Below are 19,990 nucleotides of genomic sequence, written 5' to 3'. Positions count from 1 at the left end.
TGTTATGTAAATACGTAAATGACATATAAAGGTAAATATTTACAGGCAACATTCTCTTGCCCTTGACCCAAAAGAAGACCCTTATCTTTAGTTTTATTAGATGGTTACAAGTAATTGACCTGACTACTCTTAATTTTGAAGATGTTTATGGCAACTTTCTCAAAACCAGAAAACACTGAGTCTGCAAGTAATTCAAATGTTATTGGAAGTAAGGAAGAAAATAGAGAAATGGACTGCCAGGACAGCTTTAATCAAACTGGAAGCAAAGCAAGTTTGTACATAAACATGTCACTGCATTTTATTCTACCTTAGAGAAGTCCACTCTGTTGGAGAGGATTAAACTAGCCAATTAAATTGGTACTAAAAGCTCAAATTCCAAAGTACTTTAAGTCTTAGTCTTGGTGGTTGAGTAAAGGAACCATACTTCTTAGAATATAATTGGTAGCTCTCTTTTGTAGTGTGTTGTGTAGTTGTTATCAGATGTGAAATAGCTTGTTCTTTTTGTATTTTATTTTTAATGTTTTGCATTACTACTTTAATTAAAAGAAGTTATTAGTAACTTTCTTCTTTCCTTTCTCCATTCTTCAGATAACATGAGCTAGTAATCCTAAATGTACTGGAATATTTTCAAATTAATCTTTTTACTACCTCAGCATTATTTTATTTCCATCAATCTTTTTCTTTCTTTCTAAAATGTTGCTGTAAAATTAATATTCATGACATTGAGTTAGCGTAGCACTGTAGAGTCGTCAGAGTCAAAAGATACTGTGCTATCTTCACAACATTTTTCCCAGTTTATTCTAACTTTATGAAGTTTCAGCTCTTCCAAGTCCTAAACCTCTTCCAAGTAGAGAATGCTAAATCTTGTGAATGTGAAACGTGTAGCCAAGGCCTAGGATCAAGCCAGTTTTCTGTTTGTGATATAAACATAGAATTTGAATCCAGATCTCTAGACGTGAAAAGCTAGTGCATTAATCCACTGCACTCTCTCTGTCCTCAGTAATTGCAGCTGATCCATGATTTCTTTTCATTGTGGTGAAAGTGAAGAAAAATCCGTAAGTGCATCCTGTGTGATAGCGCTCTGCAGGTCTCAGTTGTGCTGTAGTTTTATGTTTCAGGCTAGCTCTTACTGCTGACGCTTCCCATAAGTTCTGGGAAGTTGTTCAAACTAACGGTACTTCAACACTGGGCATTGCTAATACCCTGAGCCACAGAAATAACTTGTGCTCTCACGCATTAGAATTGATAACAGGTCTTCAAACTCTCACATCTGGAGCTCTGTTTTTGGTCTGTATGGCAAAGCTCACCCAAGACTCATTGCATCTCTGTTTTTGCTGCAGGTACTCAAGAAAGAGGTGTCAGAGAGAGCATTAAGATTTCTGATCTTTGGGCAAAGAGGAAGAAAAAAAACATTTGAACATATTACCTTGAAAAGCTCAGATCTCAAACAGATTCTCTTGATATGCTTGAAAAAACTAGTGGAATTTGCTGTTATCATCTTTGCTGTGTAAAGGAGGGGTTCTAGGAGGCAAAGCTTGTTAGAGAAAATAATCCTTTCATCCGAGAGAGAAAATGTAATGATACTTACTTTTATGCCATTCTTCCATCTCACTATTTTTGCACTAAAGGAATTTAGAATAGCTATATTTTTTTTGCAATTCATACATGATCTAACTTTTTTTAGACTTTGGCAGTGCTTTGAAAAGCTCTTAATGGACAAGGTGCCTTCCTAAAGAATAAATAAGTAGCCTTATAATGTCTTATTGAATATTGTCTCTAAAAAAAAAATAGCCATTTAATTTTCAAATGTCTATGGAAGTGCTGAGAACTGTTGGGAATATTTTTGTTTTGTTTTAAGTAATATATTGTCTCCTTATTTACCTTCCATGTTTATTATTCATACTTAGAAACTGTAGAATGACACAGTGGGCTTCTGAGTTTCTGTCTAAAATATGTGCTTTCATCTGTGAGATGTTTATATTCAAAACAAACAAAGTAACTACAAAACAGGTGACCAGTTGTATTATACATATAGTCTGGCAATCAGATAAGTAGTGACTTAACATTTCTAGATAACCCAGTCAATGAGAAAGTGCCCTCCTTTATTTTCTGCTATTCCATACACTAGCATATCTTGAAACAAGCAACTTAATTTTTACCAATGTTTCTAAATATGCAGTTTAAATTGAGAGAATTTTTTGGAAGTCACTGTTAGGGAAGAACTGTGTAGAACTTACTTTTAAAATACAAGGCTAGAAGAAGAGATGTTTCTCTGCTTTGAATGCTGTCTTGTAGAAATATAAAGCAAGAAACATAATTCTTGGCATCCAGGTTTGGTGTCATTCCCTCCCCGAATAATTTTTGAGTCTCTAGACAGCAAGGTGAAAACACTTTGAAGTAGCAACTTTATATTGAAAATTTTGAGGAAAGTCTTCACCACTTAGCTTGGAATGCTTTTAAGAAATTGGAGAGCTTGCTCACAAGTCCATTTTCTCTGCCCAGTTGATTGGGATATCAGAATTCAGACATGTTCCTGTATTCGTTTTGTTTTTTGGAAGGTAAAAAGCACGTATTTCATCCTAATGCTGAAGTTATGGAAACAACAGACAATCACTATTTGTTGGCCGGAGACACAGATCAACTCTTTCCTTGTGTCTGGAAACTCGTACACAGTAGATCAGTATGCACTTACCTTTCCTTATGTGTCAAAGGAAAGAAGCTTAGCGGAAAGAATTAAATTACTTGAGCCATGCATTCCACTCTTCCCTACTCCATGTGAAGTGCAAACCAGTATTCATGAGAGACCTTAACCAAAAAGAATTTTAACTGTGGACTAACATGATAATGTCATAGCTCTAGTAGTGCTGTCATGGTACTTTATTTCTTGCTTATTTGTTTTCTGGGTTATAATTTTCCTTTATTTGGCTTTTAATTGTAGATGAACTGTTTTATGGTCTGGTTTGTCAGAGCTGTTGCTACTTGATCACTTGTAGTTATTAAATGCTTTCATAATTGTTAATGTTTACAAAATTCCTGACTTTTTAAGATGAACTTGCCAAACAGCTGCTTTCCTCTTTACTTCAATGTAATACACATTCTTCTGTCTGTGTGTGAGTACAGCAGGATTTCCCTAACTATTGCTGTTTAGTCTTCAAGTTTTTTTGAGTATTGTGGTTTGCTACTATGTTGTTTCTTTTAGTTAAATCTCCTGTACTATAGGTGGCTGAAGACAAACGTTGGTCTGTTTTCAGCCCTATATGATTCTTACTCTGTCTACAGGGAACTACATTTAAATAACAACCTGTTACGAGTTTTACCTTTTGAGCTGGGAAAACTGTTCCAGTTACAGACTTTGGGTCTGAAAGGTATTACTACTTTTTCTTGGTATCTGTGCTTTGTTTAATGATATCACTCCTGAGATGTAATAGCTGTAGACTGCTGATTCATAAAATGTTACTGAATAGCAATCCCAGATGCTACTTACTACTTAGCTACTTACTCCACTCTTATAAATGTTGTTATTTAGTGATTAAGATAAGAGCAAGAGCTACTTGGGTGAAACACTCCAAATGTAGAGTCTTGCTTCTCTTTCTGCAGAGAGGAAGTTTTCTTTTGCTTGTACAGGAATCGGATACAGTGCTTGTTTAAGAAACAGTCTGCAGTGAGCTAGTGATAGTGAACACCAACCAAAAGGGGCATATGTTTTGTACTGCTCTAGGTTATTGTGCTGTTTACACAAGCAGCCATATTTTTTTCCTTTTTTCCTATGAATTGTATGAATTACTGTTCCTATACAACTGCTGATTTCATTGGAAATTGTCACATGAGGGCCTGCAAGATCAGAAGTACTGAGCGACAGCAATATCTCTAAACGCTGTTAAGTCTCAAGTCTTCCTCCTTTAAAACTGGATGATTGCCATGTGCATTATCCATGAAAACCTTTATGATCAGCCTTACGAGTTTAGCAGTTTCTAGACTCTGTTTCAGTAAGACAGGCAAACTGACAGTGGACATTTCACTCACATCAAGCAAAGCAAACGGGTTGCTCTTGTGTTTTTTGCCTCATCAGCTCTGTGCCTGCATGTGATGCAGCACATTGTACCATGCTAATTCCTCCCTGCTGTTAGATCTGACACCTGCACTTGGAGCAGACTTTCAGAAGAAACCTGCGGGAGAGAATGCAATTAAATTCACCAGAAATGCCTGCATGTGTTGTGGTTTGTCGGATTGAAGACTTGAGATTTGAAGCTTGTTAATAGTTCATAGTAAATTTAGTATTTTTCTCAGAGAGGCTGGCTTTAAATGTGCATATGTAAATTCATACTGATTCTGCATATTTTAGTATTTCTGTAAATGTGTTTGCAGGAAATCCACTTACACAGGATATTCTGAACCTTTATCAGGAACCAGATGGGACACGAAGGCTACTGAACTATTTGCTTGATAATTTGGCAGGTACTGCAAAAAGAAGTAAGTGATCATTCTTAAAACATTAATTTCTGCTGCATAAATTAAATGTGATTATCACTTGTTGTATTTCTATTTTTAAAATATTTCCATAGTTTCAACAGAACAACCACCTCCAAGATCTTGGATCATGTTGCAAGAACCAGACCGTACAAGACCAACAGGTACTGTAACACTTCAAGGATTTTTCATTTCCTTTTATGAAAACTGTTGATCTCTATCTGCTGAAAGGTTTTTGATACTTAAACTAATCATCTGACCGCTGCTAGCAGCTAGTTGAAGCAGTTCTATCTCAACTGGAACATGAGCATACTCCTCCCAGGAACTGAAATTGTTGTCCAAAATGAGTTATGTAGTTGAATTATAACAGGCTTAATTGAACACTTGTTGAAGAATAAAAAATGGAAGACCCTGGTCATAATTTCTCAAAAGGGTAGATTTTTTTTTCCTTTCAAGTTCCCTATGTATCATCTGCCTCCGCATGTTTCTTGCTCTTGAGAATCAGGATGTATTTATCTGCTTACTAATTTCTTCTGCATGAATTGTCTAAAATACACCTTTTTTAGTCATTTGCAGACTGAAAATATTCCTCAATTATTGCAGTGCCCTCTGTTTCAGGACTGGTGTACATTACTTTCCCCTATTGATTTTATTAAGGAGGTTACTTCAAAGACCTTGGTGTTATGCAACGTTTCTTGCTCTCACCTATTTGTTTTCAAAGGATTGAGCTTTGACCCCCAGTCAGCCTTGGATTGTTGCCTCATTTTCTAAATCTTCAAACAACTATTTTTTCTTCTCCTGTGTTGTCCTCCACAGTTGAGAGGAGATACCAATAATCTTCCAAGTATCTCATTATCATACTGCAAATTCCTTAGTGCTTTTTTAAAAACAAACAAAACCAAATATCCATCCTACTGGATTACCTGTCATGTTGCCCCAAACTGTCTCATTATATCCCTCCCATTCAAAATGAATACAGAGAAGCAGATGTTTCTTAATTTACATGTAAATTGTAAGCTTTCTGAGGAAAATAAGAGGTGGATTTTTTTAGTTATTATTTTGTCTATACTTTTGCTTTGTGTGAAGAGTTCCTAACCCTGATGGAGAACTCTGAAATTCTGAGGATCTGTTACATTTCATGGTGATATTAAGATAGACTATTTAAAAATCTGTTTGAAGAGCTTACAAACCTTAGGATAGCTAGCAAATTTAAAGGTTCAAAACACCTTGTTCTAGGCTTTTCACAGTAATGCATCACTTCGCATGGAGTGCGTTTGTTTGTTGTCTAGTGCATTATCCATAAAAAGGGTGGTTTTGGTTTTGTTTACTAAGTAAATGTTAGTAGATGGCTTCCAGAAGCCCAAACTCGAAGGTAACATATCTTTCCAGAAGGACTAACAAATGCTTTTTTTAGTATAAGTACAGGTGCCGTGTCTTAGTTGAAGCAAATGAAGCATGCGTTTATAAATCTGCAGAAGACAAAAGTGAAGAATATAACCATGTTTTTTTTTGTTGTTAATGTGTCAGTGTGTAAGTAACATTATTTATCTGCAGCCTTGTTCTCTGTCATGTGTTACAACGTACTTTGTGATAAGTATGCTACCCGGCAGTTGTATGGCTATTGTCCATCTTGGGCACTGAACTGGGAATACAGAAAAAAAGCCATTATGCAGGAAATCCTGAGCTGTAATGCCGACATCATAAGTCTTCAGGTAAAAGATATACTATTATTTCTTTTCCTTTTGTATTCTCATCTGCTGGTTTCTCTATATTAAGTATATTTACAGTAAATGGTCTGTTTTCAAAACTGTCTGAAAACAAAAGAAAAAAGAAGGGGTGTTTAGAACAGTATTTGTTGCTTGACATCAAAAGAATGCTTTTCAGCCCACGCAGTTGGAATGTGAACCACCAGCTGCTGATCAAAGAAATATATGTGGGGGTGTCTTTGTGTGTACATGTGTATGTAGGGGTATAATTGACACATTTTCAAATAAAAGGCATAAGATAATCATAACTCTGTGGATTACAGAAATTCATTCTATTTTCTTCTTAAAATAGGAATATTGCTCTCAAATTTACATTGTGTGATGTACTTGATTCTTATGTGTGTTTTTTCTAATCTAATTTGAAAATGGTTTGAACTTTGTCTTAAATAATTCTTGTGTGTTTTGCTATCGTACGTTCATGCTGTGCTCTATTCTGACTCTATAGGAGGTTGAAACTGAACAGTACTACAGTTTTTTCCTGGTAGAATTGAAAGAACGTGGCTATAATGGATTCTTCAGTCCAAAATCCAGAGCTAGGACAATGTCAGAACAGGAAAGAAAACATGTTGATGGTTGTGCAATATTTTTCAAAACAGAAAAGTAAGTGATGTGTTCTGTAATGCCTTCTATTGTGTCTTGCTTTTTTCACACAATTTCTTGTGTCATTCCACAGTCAAAACAACTTGGCATTAGTCACCCTTTCTGTAGCTGTTCAGTGTTTGTTATGGAGCATTCCAATCTCTAGAAGGAGTAGTTTGTACAGGAGAAATCTTTCTGTGCATAACTAGCAATGGAGAATTTTACCCTGAATTTTTGCTGAATTTGAAGTTTCTTCTATTGGAACAAAACAGGTTAGGAGTTCCCTAAGTTACACTTCATATACTACCATTAGGTATTAACAATTAGATGGAAGCAAATGTTTTTTCCTTTTTTTAATTAAACTGATAGATAATCCTCAAAATTGCTGAAGTAAGGCCTCAGATGACTGATTTTTTTTTTGATGCCTTACTGTTCTGAGAAAGGGGGGGGAAGAATGCACCTATTTTTAGGAGTGAGCAATCATATTAAGACACTTAAGATCTGCAGTAGTTACTGGTTGTATCACATTGTACTTGTACAATTGTTTGGATATGAGAGTAATAGGTTTTCCTTCCTTCTCCTGCTTCCATTCCTTTGTGTTTACAAGTAAATGTAGGTGCCAAAAAAACAATTATTCAGTCACTCTATCAAACCTGTAAGTTTGAACTAGAATCTCATGCAGAATCATAAAACAAGAGCTCCTATTCCATATTTTCTTTTTTAAAAAAAGTGTTTAAATTTAAAAACAGCTTAATATCTTACAATTTCCCTAGTGGTTTTTTATCCTTTGATTTCAGTTCCGGATTTTTATGAAATTGCTATAGGCTGAGGGCTTTCTCGTCATAAATGTGTTTGAGCCTTAATTAAAAGGAGAGTTACCTATAACACTTCCTTTAGTATCTTTTTACTGAAGAAAGCATATAATGTTCCTCTTTCAGATTTACTTTGGTTCAAAAACATACCGTTGAGTTCAATCAACTAGCTATGGCAAACTCAGAAGGTTCAGAAGCTATGTTGAACAGAGTTATGACAAAAGATAACATTGGAGTGGCTGTATTATTAGAACTGCGAAAAGAATTGATAGAAATGTCATGTAAGTCCTATCTAGCTTAATTTTTGAAATGATTGTATTTTATAAATGTAAAAAAATGGACCTTTTTTACAGTAAAACAGAACCCAGATCCTACAGATGAATATGTTCATACACGATATGCCTGCCCAGACAAACTTATTTCCAAAGAGAAACTGGGGAAAAGATATATTATTCAAAGGATGAGATAGTTGTTTATTTTCTTTGTACCTTCACTTGGTACCATTTTGCTTTTAAAGTATAAATAAATACAGAATAAAAAGACTAAAGCTTGAGTAATTTTTCTTGGAGATATGTACAGGTATCAGAGAATCAGTTGATAGTAGTTGGGTTTTTCTGGTTCATGTATCTGCATCGTTTTAGTTTGTTTCCTTCAATGTTATGCTTAAACCCAACTTGTTCTGCCCTGCGATTCCTTAATTTATGAGATGTAAATTGGCTTTATAAGTACCTCAGTGAGTACCTATTCAACATGTTATGTTCTTCCAAGTATGATGTTAGTTCACATTCTAACAAGCTTTTAAGAAGTGATTCTAACAAAGTAGGTAGCTAACAATGTGAGTAACTTTAAAATGCAGAGCTCATTGCCTAGTAAGATATGGGCAGAGCTTGTTTACACTCACAGATAACCTGAGGAAAACCTGTTTTAATATTTAAAAAATAGAGTAGTTTTCTGTTAGTGTGGGTATCTATTTATGGTGATCATGGTATTCCTAAATATGTAAGCATTACAGTGATAGTCTGTTAGTGGTCTTCAATGTGAAACAGAATTATTCCCAATGCTTAGGATCAACTAAAACCCTTAGTAGATGTAAGAGGAGTTGTATATCCCTCTTAAACTAAATGGTTTGAATTGTCTTCAAGCAACTGGTATTTTTTCCTCCCCTCTTGTATAAAATTCAACATGGTTAAAGATAATATCTTCTGTTGCTGACCACATAAGATAAATAATCAATTTTAAATTTTAGCTGGAAAACCACATCTTGGGATGGAAAAGCAGCTAGTTCTCGTTGCTAATGCACATATGCACTGGGACCCAGATTATTCTGATGTGAAGCTAGTTCAGACTATGATGTTCCTGTCTGAGGTAAAGAACATTATTGATAAAGCTTCCCGTACTCTCAAGCCTGGTGTTTCGGGAGAACATGGAACCATTCCACTTGTACTGTGTGCCGATCTGAATTCTCTGCCAGACTCTGGTAAGAGCACTTTTATTATTCTTCTGTAACAATTTAAATTCTAAGGTCTTAATTTTTAGAGGAAACTTCCACCCAGGTAACACGTTGTTTCATATTACAAGTTCTAAAGGTACTAAGGAAGGAAAAAAGATAGAACTGCTTCTTTTGTGAGTGACTTTTATTGCCTGTGCAGTGGTGTAGTTCTGTCTTGTCTTTTAGAATCATTTTGATTGTTATCTTAAACAGGAATGGAAAGGAAGAAAATGTCTTCCAACATAACTGGAAATGTTAGTATGTTACCGATAATTGTGGGTTGTTGGTCTTTTATTCTTATTAATTTTAAAGTGTGAACATACTTATTCTTTTTCTTTAAAGTTGCATCCTTATAGTCATCTTCTGCAGCTCAGATATTGTAGGACTTCTAAAATTCAATATATTTCCTACCAGAAAGGAATTATTCAGAGCTCTTTACTATTGTGATACTTTTTCATGATTTTTATGGCAACTTCATAAAGTGCACGAAAAGAACAGATTCAGTGAACCCCTTCTTGACAGGTAGTGAACTCAAGAGCCATACTTCTTTCTTAATGCTAATTAATAAATATAGTAATCTTCATCCTTGGTCTGCCTTCCTTCTGGCCTCTGCTTGGCAACTTTTATCATCTGCTAGGGTTGATATGAGTGGTTACTGCTCAGCAGTGCTGGAAATATGTGGTTTTTTTTTGTTTAGTTTGTTCTTTTTAAATATGATCCCAAGAAAGCAAGTATTGCTGGTGCTTATTGCAATGGCCATTTCATGTGTCTGATTGTGTCTTCAGAACAATTAGTCATTTATTTGACCTTCCAAAACTTTTTAACACACCTGTTCTGGAAAGGAGGCACAAGTATAGTTTTTCAAGACACAAATCTGTCTAATTTGCTTTGTGCCCTCTTTTCAATTTAACTTTAGCTGAAGTGGTGTTATGTAGTTTGGCTCTTAGGCAGCATTCTAGTCTTGGAATCTTGAAAGCCAAGACTTGTACATGGAGACAAGAAGTTGCCTACCTAGCACCTACCTGGACTCTTACTTCCACATCTTTCATCTTCATTTCTCAAGTCAGTTTGTTCTTACTAATGTTCAAGTTCTTCTAATCAATGAATGTTTCTTTGTTCTAGGTGACATTTGCTCTCGACATGCATATACCTTGTCTCACAGTATTTTATAAGAACTGCTGACTATATTGTGTACGTGTTAAGGGTTTCCTTATACAAAGCAGAAAATTGCATATACAACTCAGAGTAATCCACACACACTTCCATGCTGAATGCTTGTTAATACCTTCCTGTGTATTTGTCTCTCCTAATAGGTGTTGTTGAGTATTTGAGTACTGGTGGAGTGGAAACAAACCACAAAGATTTTAAGGAACTGAGATACAATGAAAGTCTTACTAACTTCAGCTGTAATGGAAAAAATGGAACAACAAATGGAAGAATTACACATGGTTTCAAGTTGAAGAGTGCCTATGAGAATGGTCTAATGCCTTATACAAATTACACTTTTGACTTCAAGGTAAAAACTTTGCTGCTGTTTTTGAAAATGTTTCCTATCTTAAGTTTTATTAGAGCAATTCATGTTAATTGTTTAGTTAATGTTCAGATAGCTAACAGCAAGTTCACTGAACTTATATTTAAAATGTAGTTTCTTGGACATTGAAATGTTGAGTGCTCCAGTAGCCAAGTCATCCTTTTTTTGTGTTAGGATCTTGTAGTAGATTTGCAAGAGAATGGGGTTGTTTTCTTTTTGTATTTCTATGATGTTGTATTTTAATACTCCAAGCTAAATGAAGTAGTAGAACACAGGCAGTTAAGCTGCCAATTCCAAGGAAGCAATCCATGCCACTACTGGAAAGCTGTCAGCGTACCCTTGGCATGAGGAAACAGAGGGCTGCCTCCTTCTTCAAAATCAGAAGTATGATTTGAAGCTTTGTAGGAGGTTGGAAATTACAACCTGCAGAAGCAGAGTATGAGTGTACAAAGTGGACTTGTTCTTTGGTTCCCTAGTCTGTACTGGGCAACCCACGGGACAGGAAATAGAAGTCTCCTAAACTGATGGTATACTGCAGAGAAGGAGTGGTAGCATTTTGGTTATTCCCAATTCTAAGCTCACATTTGTTTAAAAAATAATAATAATAACTTGGTTAAAGGTTACACACTAATGTTATTTCTATTCTCGTTTTAGGGTATTATTGACTACATCTTCTACTCTAAACCTCAGCTAAACATACTTGGCATTCTTGGACCTTTGGATCATCATTGGTTAATAGAGAACAATATAAGTGGTTGTCCACATCCGCTCATCCCTTCTGACCACTTCTCACTTTTTGCACAACTGGAGCTTTTGCTGCCTTTCCTGCCTCCTGTAAATGGCATCCATCTCCCTGGCAGGAGGTAGTTAAGTACATTTTAGAGGGCAACCTCAATCTAACTTGTACAATTGTAAAATCTGAATATAGAGGAGTGAGGTATGGCCAACAGGGATTTTTTTTCTTAATAATCTTAATCTTAAATCTAATTATTTGCTAAAGACATAGTAAAAGCCAGGTGCTATCAACAGACACAATTCTGAGCCCAATATACTTTGTATACTGTTCAACAGTGATTGGTGCATTTGCACCTTTCTTTAATACGTTACAATTAACCTTCCTGTTTCTTTTATCCAACGTGACATTTTCATGCCTTGAAATAGGGAATTGTTATACAGTATATTCTCTTTGCACAGTTATCTGTAGCACTACTTTTTTGAGGCCAGTAGGAACATCCACAGAACATTCTTCCGTACTTCACTCCCTCCTTTTTCAGACTTGTTTGTAAAATATAGAATTTGAATTTAGCCTTTATTGATTGTATATGAACAACAGAAAACCTGATTTATGAGATTTTGTACTTTAAAAAAAAATCAGATTTGGAAAATGATTGTATTGTAAACTAAGGCTAAATTTTTATCTGTTTTCATGTGTTATAAAGGCCAGCTTGTAAAAGAGGTTGTCACAGGTTTTCTCTGCTAACGATTTGCACTGTTAGGGTTTTGTTAGCCCTTTTGTACTACTTTTTATGTTCAATTGAGAACGTTGCTTTTAAAATCCAAATCTATAAAATCTTAATATCTTACAGAGATAACTAAATACTTTCTGTTGATTTCTGATTTAAAAAAGAAAAGCATAGTGTTCTCGCAGAACAGATAAGCTAAGCAGTGACTATAAGTAAACCTGTATGCATTCAAAGTTATTGCTGATGTGTATACACTCAGATATTTTTCTCATCTCTAACTTTTGAAGCAAAATTTAGGGATAACTGTGTACAGCTTCTTTGTTTCTGTTTTAAATACTTGTTCTATCTCCACTGTGCCTGCTTAAATTTGTTCTCAACTAGCACTGCCTGTGCATGCAGAGAGAGCCTGTGCATCCTCTTTTATTTTTTTAAATAATGTTAACACTTGTGAAAATTTTATGAAAATACTTTTGTATAAGCTGTGGCATCTTTTTTTCCCTTTGTGAAGCATTGGATATCACACTCTTTGAACATGTTCAGGTTATGGGTACACAGTTTCTAGCTTCTAATACCCATGCACTGCTTCTTTCAGTGTCATTGCACAGTGCTCTTTTTCCCACTAAGAATTATCATGTGAATTCTCCTTAGTTTAAGTGTGTTCCTCAGTTTCAGAAAGTGTAATTCCTTGAAGAAAAAAATACTTACAACCTTACATTTTCTATTGATGAAGCAGTGTAAAAATAAATGGGTTTTCGAAACAGGTCCCAAAGACAATTCTTCAGATCATTTTTTTTAAAGTGACCAAGTCTTATTTTAAAGTGTCAAGACTGAAGTTGTAGTATACCCTCAGTGCCATTTGTGTCATGAAGCCAAGTATATAAAAGCTTACAAATTTAACTTGTGTATTTTTATCCTAAAAGAGAGAAGTTATCTCCTTAAACTAATACAACTTAAATAATCAATGTAAAAAAAAAAAGTGGAGATAGAGAGCTTGGTCTTAAACAGCTTTTGTTTCAGCTGCGGGCAGGGAAGCAAAAGGACACTGAGCATTAAAACTTTCTAAATGTTGTGAATTTTTATATATTTGAGTGGATTGGTAATAATGATTCAAATTTTTATTAAAAATTGGTAAGCACACAAGTGTGCTCAAACAATTCTATTTTAAGCTGAAAGTAAACATTACTAACAGTTTGGATACGTAAAGTGTACATTTTAAAATTTCAATAGGAGAAATTTTGATCTTGAATCCTTGTCTGGGACCTGACCTCTTGGGGTTATTTTGTTTTGGTTTTAGTTGTGGAAACACCAAACATGTCCAGTTTATAATCAGTACATTGAAATGCTGGTAGTATTGCTGTAGTAGACTTAATGCGTAGTGTTACTTTTTTTCTGTTTGTTTTTTTGGGTTTTTTTGTAAAGTGTGAATAAAAGGTGTTTTACTCATGTTTCCTTAATGATGTCTTGGTAACGTACATCATGACAATTTCCAGTGATGATGAGCCAATTTTGCTTGTCAAACGGAGCAAACTATTTTTCTTTTCTGATTATCTGGATTGTGTAATGAGTCCAGAAAGCTTTACGGAAGGGGAAGGGAAGCACTTACTCATTTTGTATTTCTTAGAGGGGGATAATTTACTTTAATAGATGCTGGAGCTTGAGTGCACTTGTTAGATTCAAAAGGTTTGAGCTTTATCCAATATGTGTTCTCCTATATCTCTTAGTTTTAAAAATATTTGACTTTAGGACATCCCATTAAAATATGGCCCATTGTGCTTTTGGAGACACAACTATTCCTGTTCAGTCACCTTACAGTCTAAGGGTCCATGTAAATAACCATTTCCTCCAGCTTTTATACTAGTCCATTGGGTCCCAACTGAAAACCCGATGAATACATTGAAGACACTCCTTTGACTTCACTGGGTTTTAACTGGACTGCAGTGGTGACTTGGGGGGTGAGGGAATGAGTAATCTTGTGAATACAGGGAAAGACCAGATGACACCAAAACAGAGCTGAGATACACTTTGTCAAACAATCTTTCAAAGAAAGAAAATATATTCCTGTGTCAAATCTAACTCAAAAGTCTCAATTTCCAGCTATAACATAGAATAAGGCAATAAACCATGTCTTCACAAAATCAAAATGTTTGCTTCATAGTCTTTAACATAGAATGGTTATTCGCGATGTTTTTATTTGAGGTTGTTTTGGGTGTTGCCATAATGTACCTTCAGTGTTCTTGTTGTAAAAGCACATAGAGCAAAAGTCACAAAACATCCAAGGGTTAAAAAGGACTTATTTGGTTTGACCAAGCTTTTTTTTTTTTCCCACTTAAAGTATGGTCAGCCATATCTTGTCAAGTTTTAGCTACATTTGCAAGAAATTCTGGATATCCAAATGTAAATTGAAGCATACTCTTAACTAAATGAATTGATTAGAGTACAAGACTAGCACCACGAGTTGCTGCTATAAAATAACACAAGTTGGGGGGATGGAATGGGAAGAGCATATAAGTTGGTGAATTTTGTAATTATTTTGTCCTTCTAGCAGCTTCAAAAACAAAAAGGTAAAATTTGGCTAACACTGACAACTGACTTTGGTTAGAACATTGTGTGTATGCATTTTTGGTGCAACCTTAGCAAATCTCTCAAGTTTTGGTGGGAGGGGGGATGATTTTGTTTGTTTTTGAGCAGACTTAGAAGATAGCTTATGGTTTGCTTTTTCAGCCACAGAGTAAAACCTTTACTAAAGACAAAATAATTACAACATCATTGGAAAAGAAAACTAATTACACTGTAAAACTTTAAAAATAATAATCAGTTAACCGCATAAGTAGCAAGCCTTTTTCATCCAGCCGGACACAGTATTTTTTAGTATGTTAACTGCTATTCTTTCCTTTTGGTTGCATAAATTTGTAACACTTAAGTGTCTTGGTATGTTCAAGTAGTGTCTAAAATAGAATATCTTAGTCTTTATTCACAGTACTTCTGTATAATGTGTAATGCACTGGACTAACTCTTGTTTACCATTCATGTAACAAAAACCAGCACATTATCTGCACTAAGCTCAAAGAATGTTGCATTTGTCTATAGGCAGCTCTTCAATAAGATAAATGGGAAACTGAATATGGTCTGATGGTAAACAAGGGCTTTTACTGTTCTCTTCAGTGGAACTTTCTTCTTGGTCAAATTTTAACTAGTTAGTATTATATTTATATACAGGGTCTTCTTTTTCTTTACCAATGTATTTTCCTACTCATAGCTGACCAATAAATCCAATATCTGTTTCAAACCTTCTTGAAGTCTAATTCATATTTTAACTTAATTTGTAAAGCTTTTTCTCAAGTTGCACATACGGCCAAAGTGAATGAAGTATACCAAGGGTAAAATGGAAGCAACTAAGAGATTGGATAATTCCAAAAAGCCTTTACTGTACTTTATAGGTCCCCAGATCAAAAAAAAGTCTGAATCAACTGGCTTTGGATTGCAAAATCAAGAACTGGTTAGTAATGCCTCCAGAATTTGTGGAAAACACCTGTCTAAAACTAAAAGGTGAAGCTTTCTCCCTCATGTAAACTGCACCTTTGTGTCTTCATAGCTGGCCCTCTTCTGACCTTCACAAGTCAGTCAATAACATGCACTGTGCAGTGCAGGAGCCCTGGCCTTTGATCTGTGTCCAGGACTCTGCTGTGTGCCCCCACCACAAGTCCCTAGAAAGCCCCAAGTAGATCTGCCCCTCGGGATCTGGCCGCAGAAGGAGATTCAAAGGTTTCTCTTTCTATTAATTTACTATAGAAGGGGGACAAAAGGAAATTTTTTTTCCTTATTTTTTTTTTTTTTTTTTTTTTTTTTCCCTTCAGGAATGAAGTTCAAGCTAGCTCTTGTCTGTAATTCATTTTAATATTGCTGTCTTTATGTAGTGTGTATGCATAGAAGTGCAGATTTTTGTTTTATATGACTTCCCCATTGCTAACAGCAGAAAACATAAAGTATCTGAGCAGGCTTACTGTGTAAAGCACTGAAGCCCTGAAGACCTCTCACTGGCACTCCTGTGTCACTTCAGAACTCACGTTCTTTATGTTGGCACCCAGTTGTTTGGAAATAAACGACCTTGTTCATTGTTTCCCTGAATGCCCCATGCCTCAGAGTGCTCACCTCTTTGTATTTTTAAAATTTACCATCTTGAAGCAGCTCTAAGTCCCTAACAGAGTTAGGAGCCCATTACAGACTCCAGCGATGATTTCTCTGGTTCCGTGTGAAGTGTGATACTTTAATTCTCGCCAACACATTTGCTGTCTTGCCACTAGATGGTGCATGCATCACAGGCTTCGTGTGCACGGGGAGGTGCCGGCGCTGTGCTTTGGCATCCAGAAAGTGGAGCTTGTGCAATTAGTCTTAGAATATTTGCAGAAATGCAGGCCTTGGATCTAACCTTTCCCAGTGGTAGCAGTTGATTTGGTAATGTCCATGTTAGTTTAATATTGGCTTTATAAATTCAGCTGCCACGATGGGAATGAAAAAGACCTACTTTGCAGCTAGTTTAATATAACTGAGTGCAAAATCACCCTGGCCAGACTCCTGGTTATTCTTCCTTTATCTACTGGCTTTTCAGGCAGAAAACAAGGTTATTTTAGGGTGGGAACTTCCCCAAATGGTACAGGTGACTGGATGGCGTTTCTACTGACACGGGTAGAGAAAAATATTTAAAACATTTGGAACTGAGCTGGGAGAGGGAAGGCAATAAATCTGAGGAAAAGGTAAGGGGGAAGGATGAGAATATGCAAGGTACATAGGGTGACCTTCAGGGGAAAAAAAGCCTTACGTCGTTAAAGTGCGAGTGTTCTGATTACTTCCTTGCTTTTCATCTTACCCTCCTAACCCAGAGGCACTAATTGTTCACTCTCTAAATGTTCGCTTATGCTGTTTGCATGGAAAGCAGTAAAGTTAATTAAGCTATGGGGACCTGCGCTGCATTTGAATATTTTCTTTTTCCAAAATAAGCCCACTATTCTTACATATTTTAAGTTTTTAAAAGACAGGAGGATACATTCTGGTTAAATCTTCCCGGTGTGTCAGTGGACATCATTAATTCACAACATGGAGCAGTTTTACAATAATAAACATACATTGCACGAAATAAAAACAACTGTTGGGTTTTAATGACCACAAAGATGTCAGCTCCAGCTAATTGTTCATCGCACACTTTTTTGTTGTTTGTTTTTCTAGTTTCAGACAGAACATTCAAGGTACAGACTGCTCCCCTTGGGGCACAGTAGTGGATTAATGGCACTTTCTCCACAGTGGCTAATGGTATTGATAGCTCTTTGGAGGCTGCACTTATTGATTTTATTTTTCTTCTTCCTTTTTTAAAAAAAAAAAAATAGCAGACCAATTATTACTCTGCTTTTTGGCCAAGAAGGCTAAGACCTGTTGTATCTAAAGACCTGAACCAATCCACCCTGGCAGCGAAACATAAGATGCAGATTAGCTGGGGAAAAGCCTGGAGATACACAAGAATTGCTCTTCATGATCTCTTCCCCTCCCACCTCTCACAGACACCGCGGTGTGAGTGAGGAACTGCATTAGAAGTTACCTCAGTCCTGTCAGGCTCCCCAAGCAGAGAAGACAGCCCTGCTGAAGGAGGGGTCCCAGCCCAACCCTGACCATGCTGCAAGCAAAATTATGCTACCAGTGCAGCGTGGGCATGAGACGTGAGGTGGGTCTGTGCTGGAATTTCTGACCTTAAATCGCTGACTTTAAGCCAGTGAAATGGGGGAAATAAATTACAAGAAATATATATATATATTCTAAGAACTGACCTGGGCATAGGGTAGCGTGGTGAAGGGAAGCTTCATCCTGCTTCACATCCTGTCAATGTGGTATCCCATGATGGAGCTGTTGCTTCAAACAACCTCAGACACTGGATGAGGCTAGACCTTGTTTATTTTTTCTCTGTGATTTTCTGGGCTCTGGTGACGTGAGCCAGACTCCAGCTGGTACAAGAGAGCATCGCCCGTCGGCGTGGTTTTGTGTTTGGGTGCTATGAACCAAGTTCTTGTTAGCCAGACGTCTGCTCTCACCCAGGTCACTGGGAGCACAGGATGCCAGCCAGGGAATATCTTCTGCCAGAATGTCAGAAATCTGAATTACAGGTTACTATGCAAAGGAAGCAAATGGAGATACTCTGGCAATGAATTGAGTTTTTTATGAAGGATCATGTTTAGTGGAGACAGCCACCATCATTTTAATATGTCTTAACCTTGTCTCAGCATGGTCCTGAGTTTTCCAGTAGATAAAAGCAGCTACATTCAGCAAAAAGTCTCGGTGCTCTGCCCAGTGAAAGAAGAGCAAGCCAGACATGCTTAGCTTTCAAGCTGAGGTTTGTTCTTCAGATTCTCAGCTCATTAATTTATGTATTTTCATTCCGTTTGCAGTGTGTGTGTGTGTAGGCCATGCTCTCTTCCCTTCCCTAACCTTCCCTAACCCGACAGGCAGGGGGAGGGTGTGTGTTGGGATTGTGGCACCAAATACAGGAATTCAGAGTCCAGGAATTGTTGCTTTGGGTGTTTACATTTCTAGCTGGATCCAGTCCTGAGTCTTTGGTATGTCTGTACAATTTAATTAAGCTTTCACATTTGACAATGTCAAACTGTGGTCTCATCCAGTTACATAATCTTCAGGAGACAGCCAACTGTGTCTTACATTTGTCTTTATATTGCTCACGTATTACATGCAAACGAATAAAGAGAAGGAACCCACCCAGCGCTGCAGCACGTGCTCTCCTTTCTCCAGTGCAATTCTTTGCTGGCTGAGCAATTACAGAGAGTGCCTGTAATCTGGTTCTATCTCAATGCTATTTCTTATAGGTCTGTCTCATCTTACAAATCCTCCCTTTTCCCACAAGAGTTATTCTCATTCTACAGAGCACAAAAATCACTCAAAAAGGCAGTAAGTTGCTGAAGGTCGCACGTGTCAGGGCTGCAGAGCAGATTCTGCCCGCACTCCCCAGCTCTGTCACTTTCTGCTCTCTCATAGCAGGTGAGCATCAGAAACTCCCATCCCATGAAGCAAAGCATCTGGAGAGAGCTTAAAGAGGGTGCAACTGCTCTGCATTCGTGTAGACCAAATGGTGTTAGCAGAGCACAGAAAAGTGGCTGTGTCCTACCCTGAGGACTGCTCCACAGTGTGTTAAGCAGAGTCCTCGCTCCGTCACGTGGCGTTTGTTCTCCCCTGTCCCCCACGGGAGGAGCGCTTTGTTTTCATAACGGTTTTTAAAATATTTCAGTGCTGGAAAAGCTGAACAGTCTGTACACTTACTGACACAGTGGCTCCTTAAATATGTCTGCAATGCCTTGATCTGTAAAGATAGATAGGCCTGCATTTTTGTTGAAATGCGAGGGAGATGAAATAAGTCACCTGGAGCTGCTGGGAATCAGGGCGTGAGGGTTTTTGAAGCAGGAGCAGTGAGATCTTGCAGGCCAGCTGTTTTATTATGACAGAGCAAGAAACACTTCTCTAGGAAAAAAAAATCTACACGTGACAACCTTCTGTGTAACTGCAGCCCTTAATACCATTAATGAGAAAGAAAAGAATTCTAATAAACCCTAATTAGAGCATTCTCTGGTAGCTGAGTCTGTGTAGCCCCACCGTGTCTCGGAGGCTGACAAAGGTGTGGCAGGTCATGTTCAGGGCTGCTCTTCCTGCAATACTGGGAAGGTGGAAAAAGAAAAACACAATGAAATTTTGCAAAATTAGAACTTCACTTTGAAATGAAATGCTGGAACGCACTCACAGCACTTTCATGCAACAGACCTTGGTGGGGAGGCTTTGCTTCCTTGACTGTGGCAGAAGGTGTTTTCATCCTTATTTTCAGATGCCAAAAGCTCTAA

At 36.9% G+C, this 19,990-nt stretch overlaps 1 protein-coding gene across 4 annotated transcripts in view; it reads left to right on the top strand.

The window, feature by feature from the left end:
* Window positions 1-15,397, top strand: part of CNOT6 (CCR4-NOT transcription complex subunit 6) — a 33,403-nt gene extending 18,006 nt beyond the window's left edge. For 3 of the 4 annotated variants that reach the window (XM_035338434.1, XM_035338433.1, XM_035338435.1), the window contains 9 exons: window positions 3,280-3,365; window positions 4,366-4,470; window positions 4,563-4,631; window positions 6,022-6,179; window positions 6,679-6,833; window positions 7,751-7,905; window positions 8,871-9,101; window positions 10,427-10,629; window positions 11,299-15,397. In XM_035338434.1, the coding sequence (XP_035194325.1) occupies window positions 3,280-3,365; window positions 4,366-4,470; window positions 4,563-4,631; window positions 6,022-6,179; window positions 6,679-6,833; window positions 7,751-7,905; window positions 8,871-9,101; window positions 10,427-10,629; window positions 11,299-11,511 (1,375 nt within the window). In that variant the 3' untranslated portion in view covers window positions 11,512-15,397. The remainder of the gene's footprint in view (window positions 1-3,279; window positions 3,366-4,365; window positions 4,471-4,562; window positions 4,632-6,021; window positions 6,180-6,678; window positions 6,834-7,750; window positions 7,906-8,870; window positions 9,102-10,426; window positions 10,630-11,298) is intronic. The other variant, XM_035338436.1, reaches the window with a different exon arrangement.
* The last annotated feature ends 4,593 nt before the right edge of the window (window positions 15,398-19,990 follow it).

Source organism: Oxyura jamaicensis, chromosome 13 (genome assembly GCF_011077185.1).
Source record: "Oxyura jamaicensis isolate SHBP4307 breed ruddy duck chromosome 13, BPBGC_Ojam_1.0, whole genome shotgun sequence".
In the NCBI taxonomy this organism is placed as follows: Eukaryota; Metazoa; Chordata; class Aves; order Anseriformes; family Anatidae; genus Oxyura; species Oxyura jamaicensis.
This window is presented reverse-complemented; position numbering and strand designations above follow the sequence as displayed.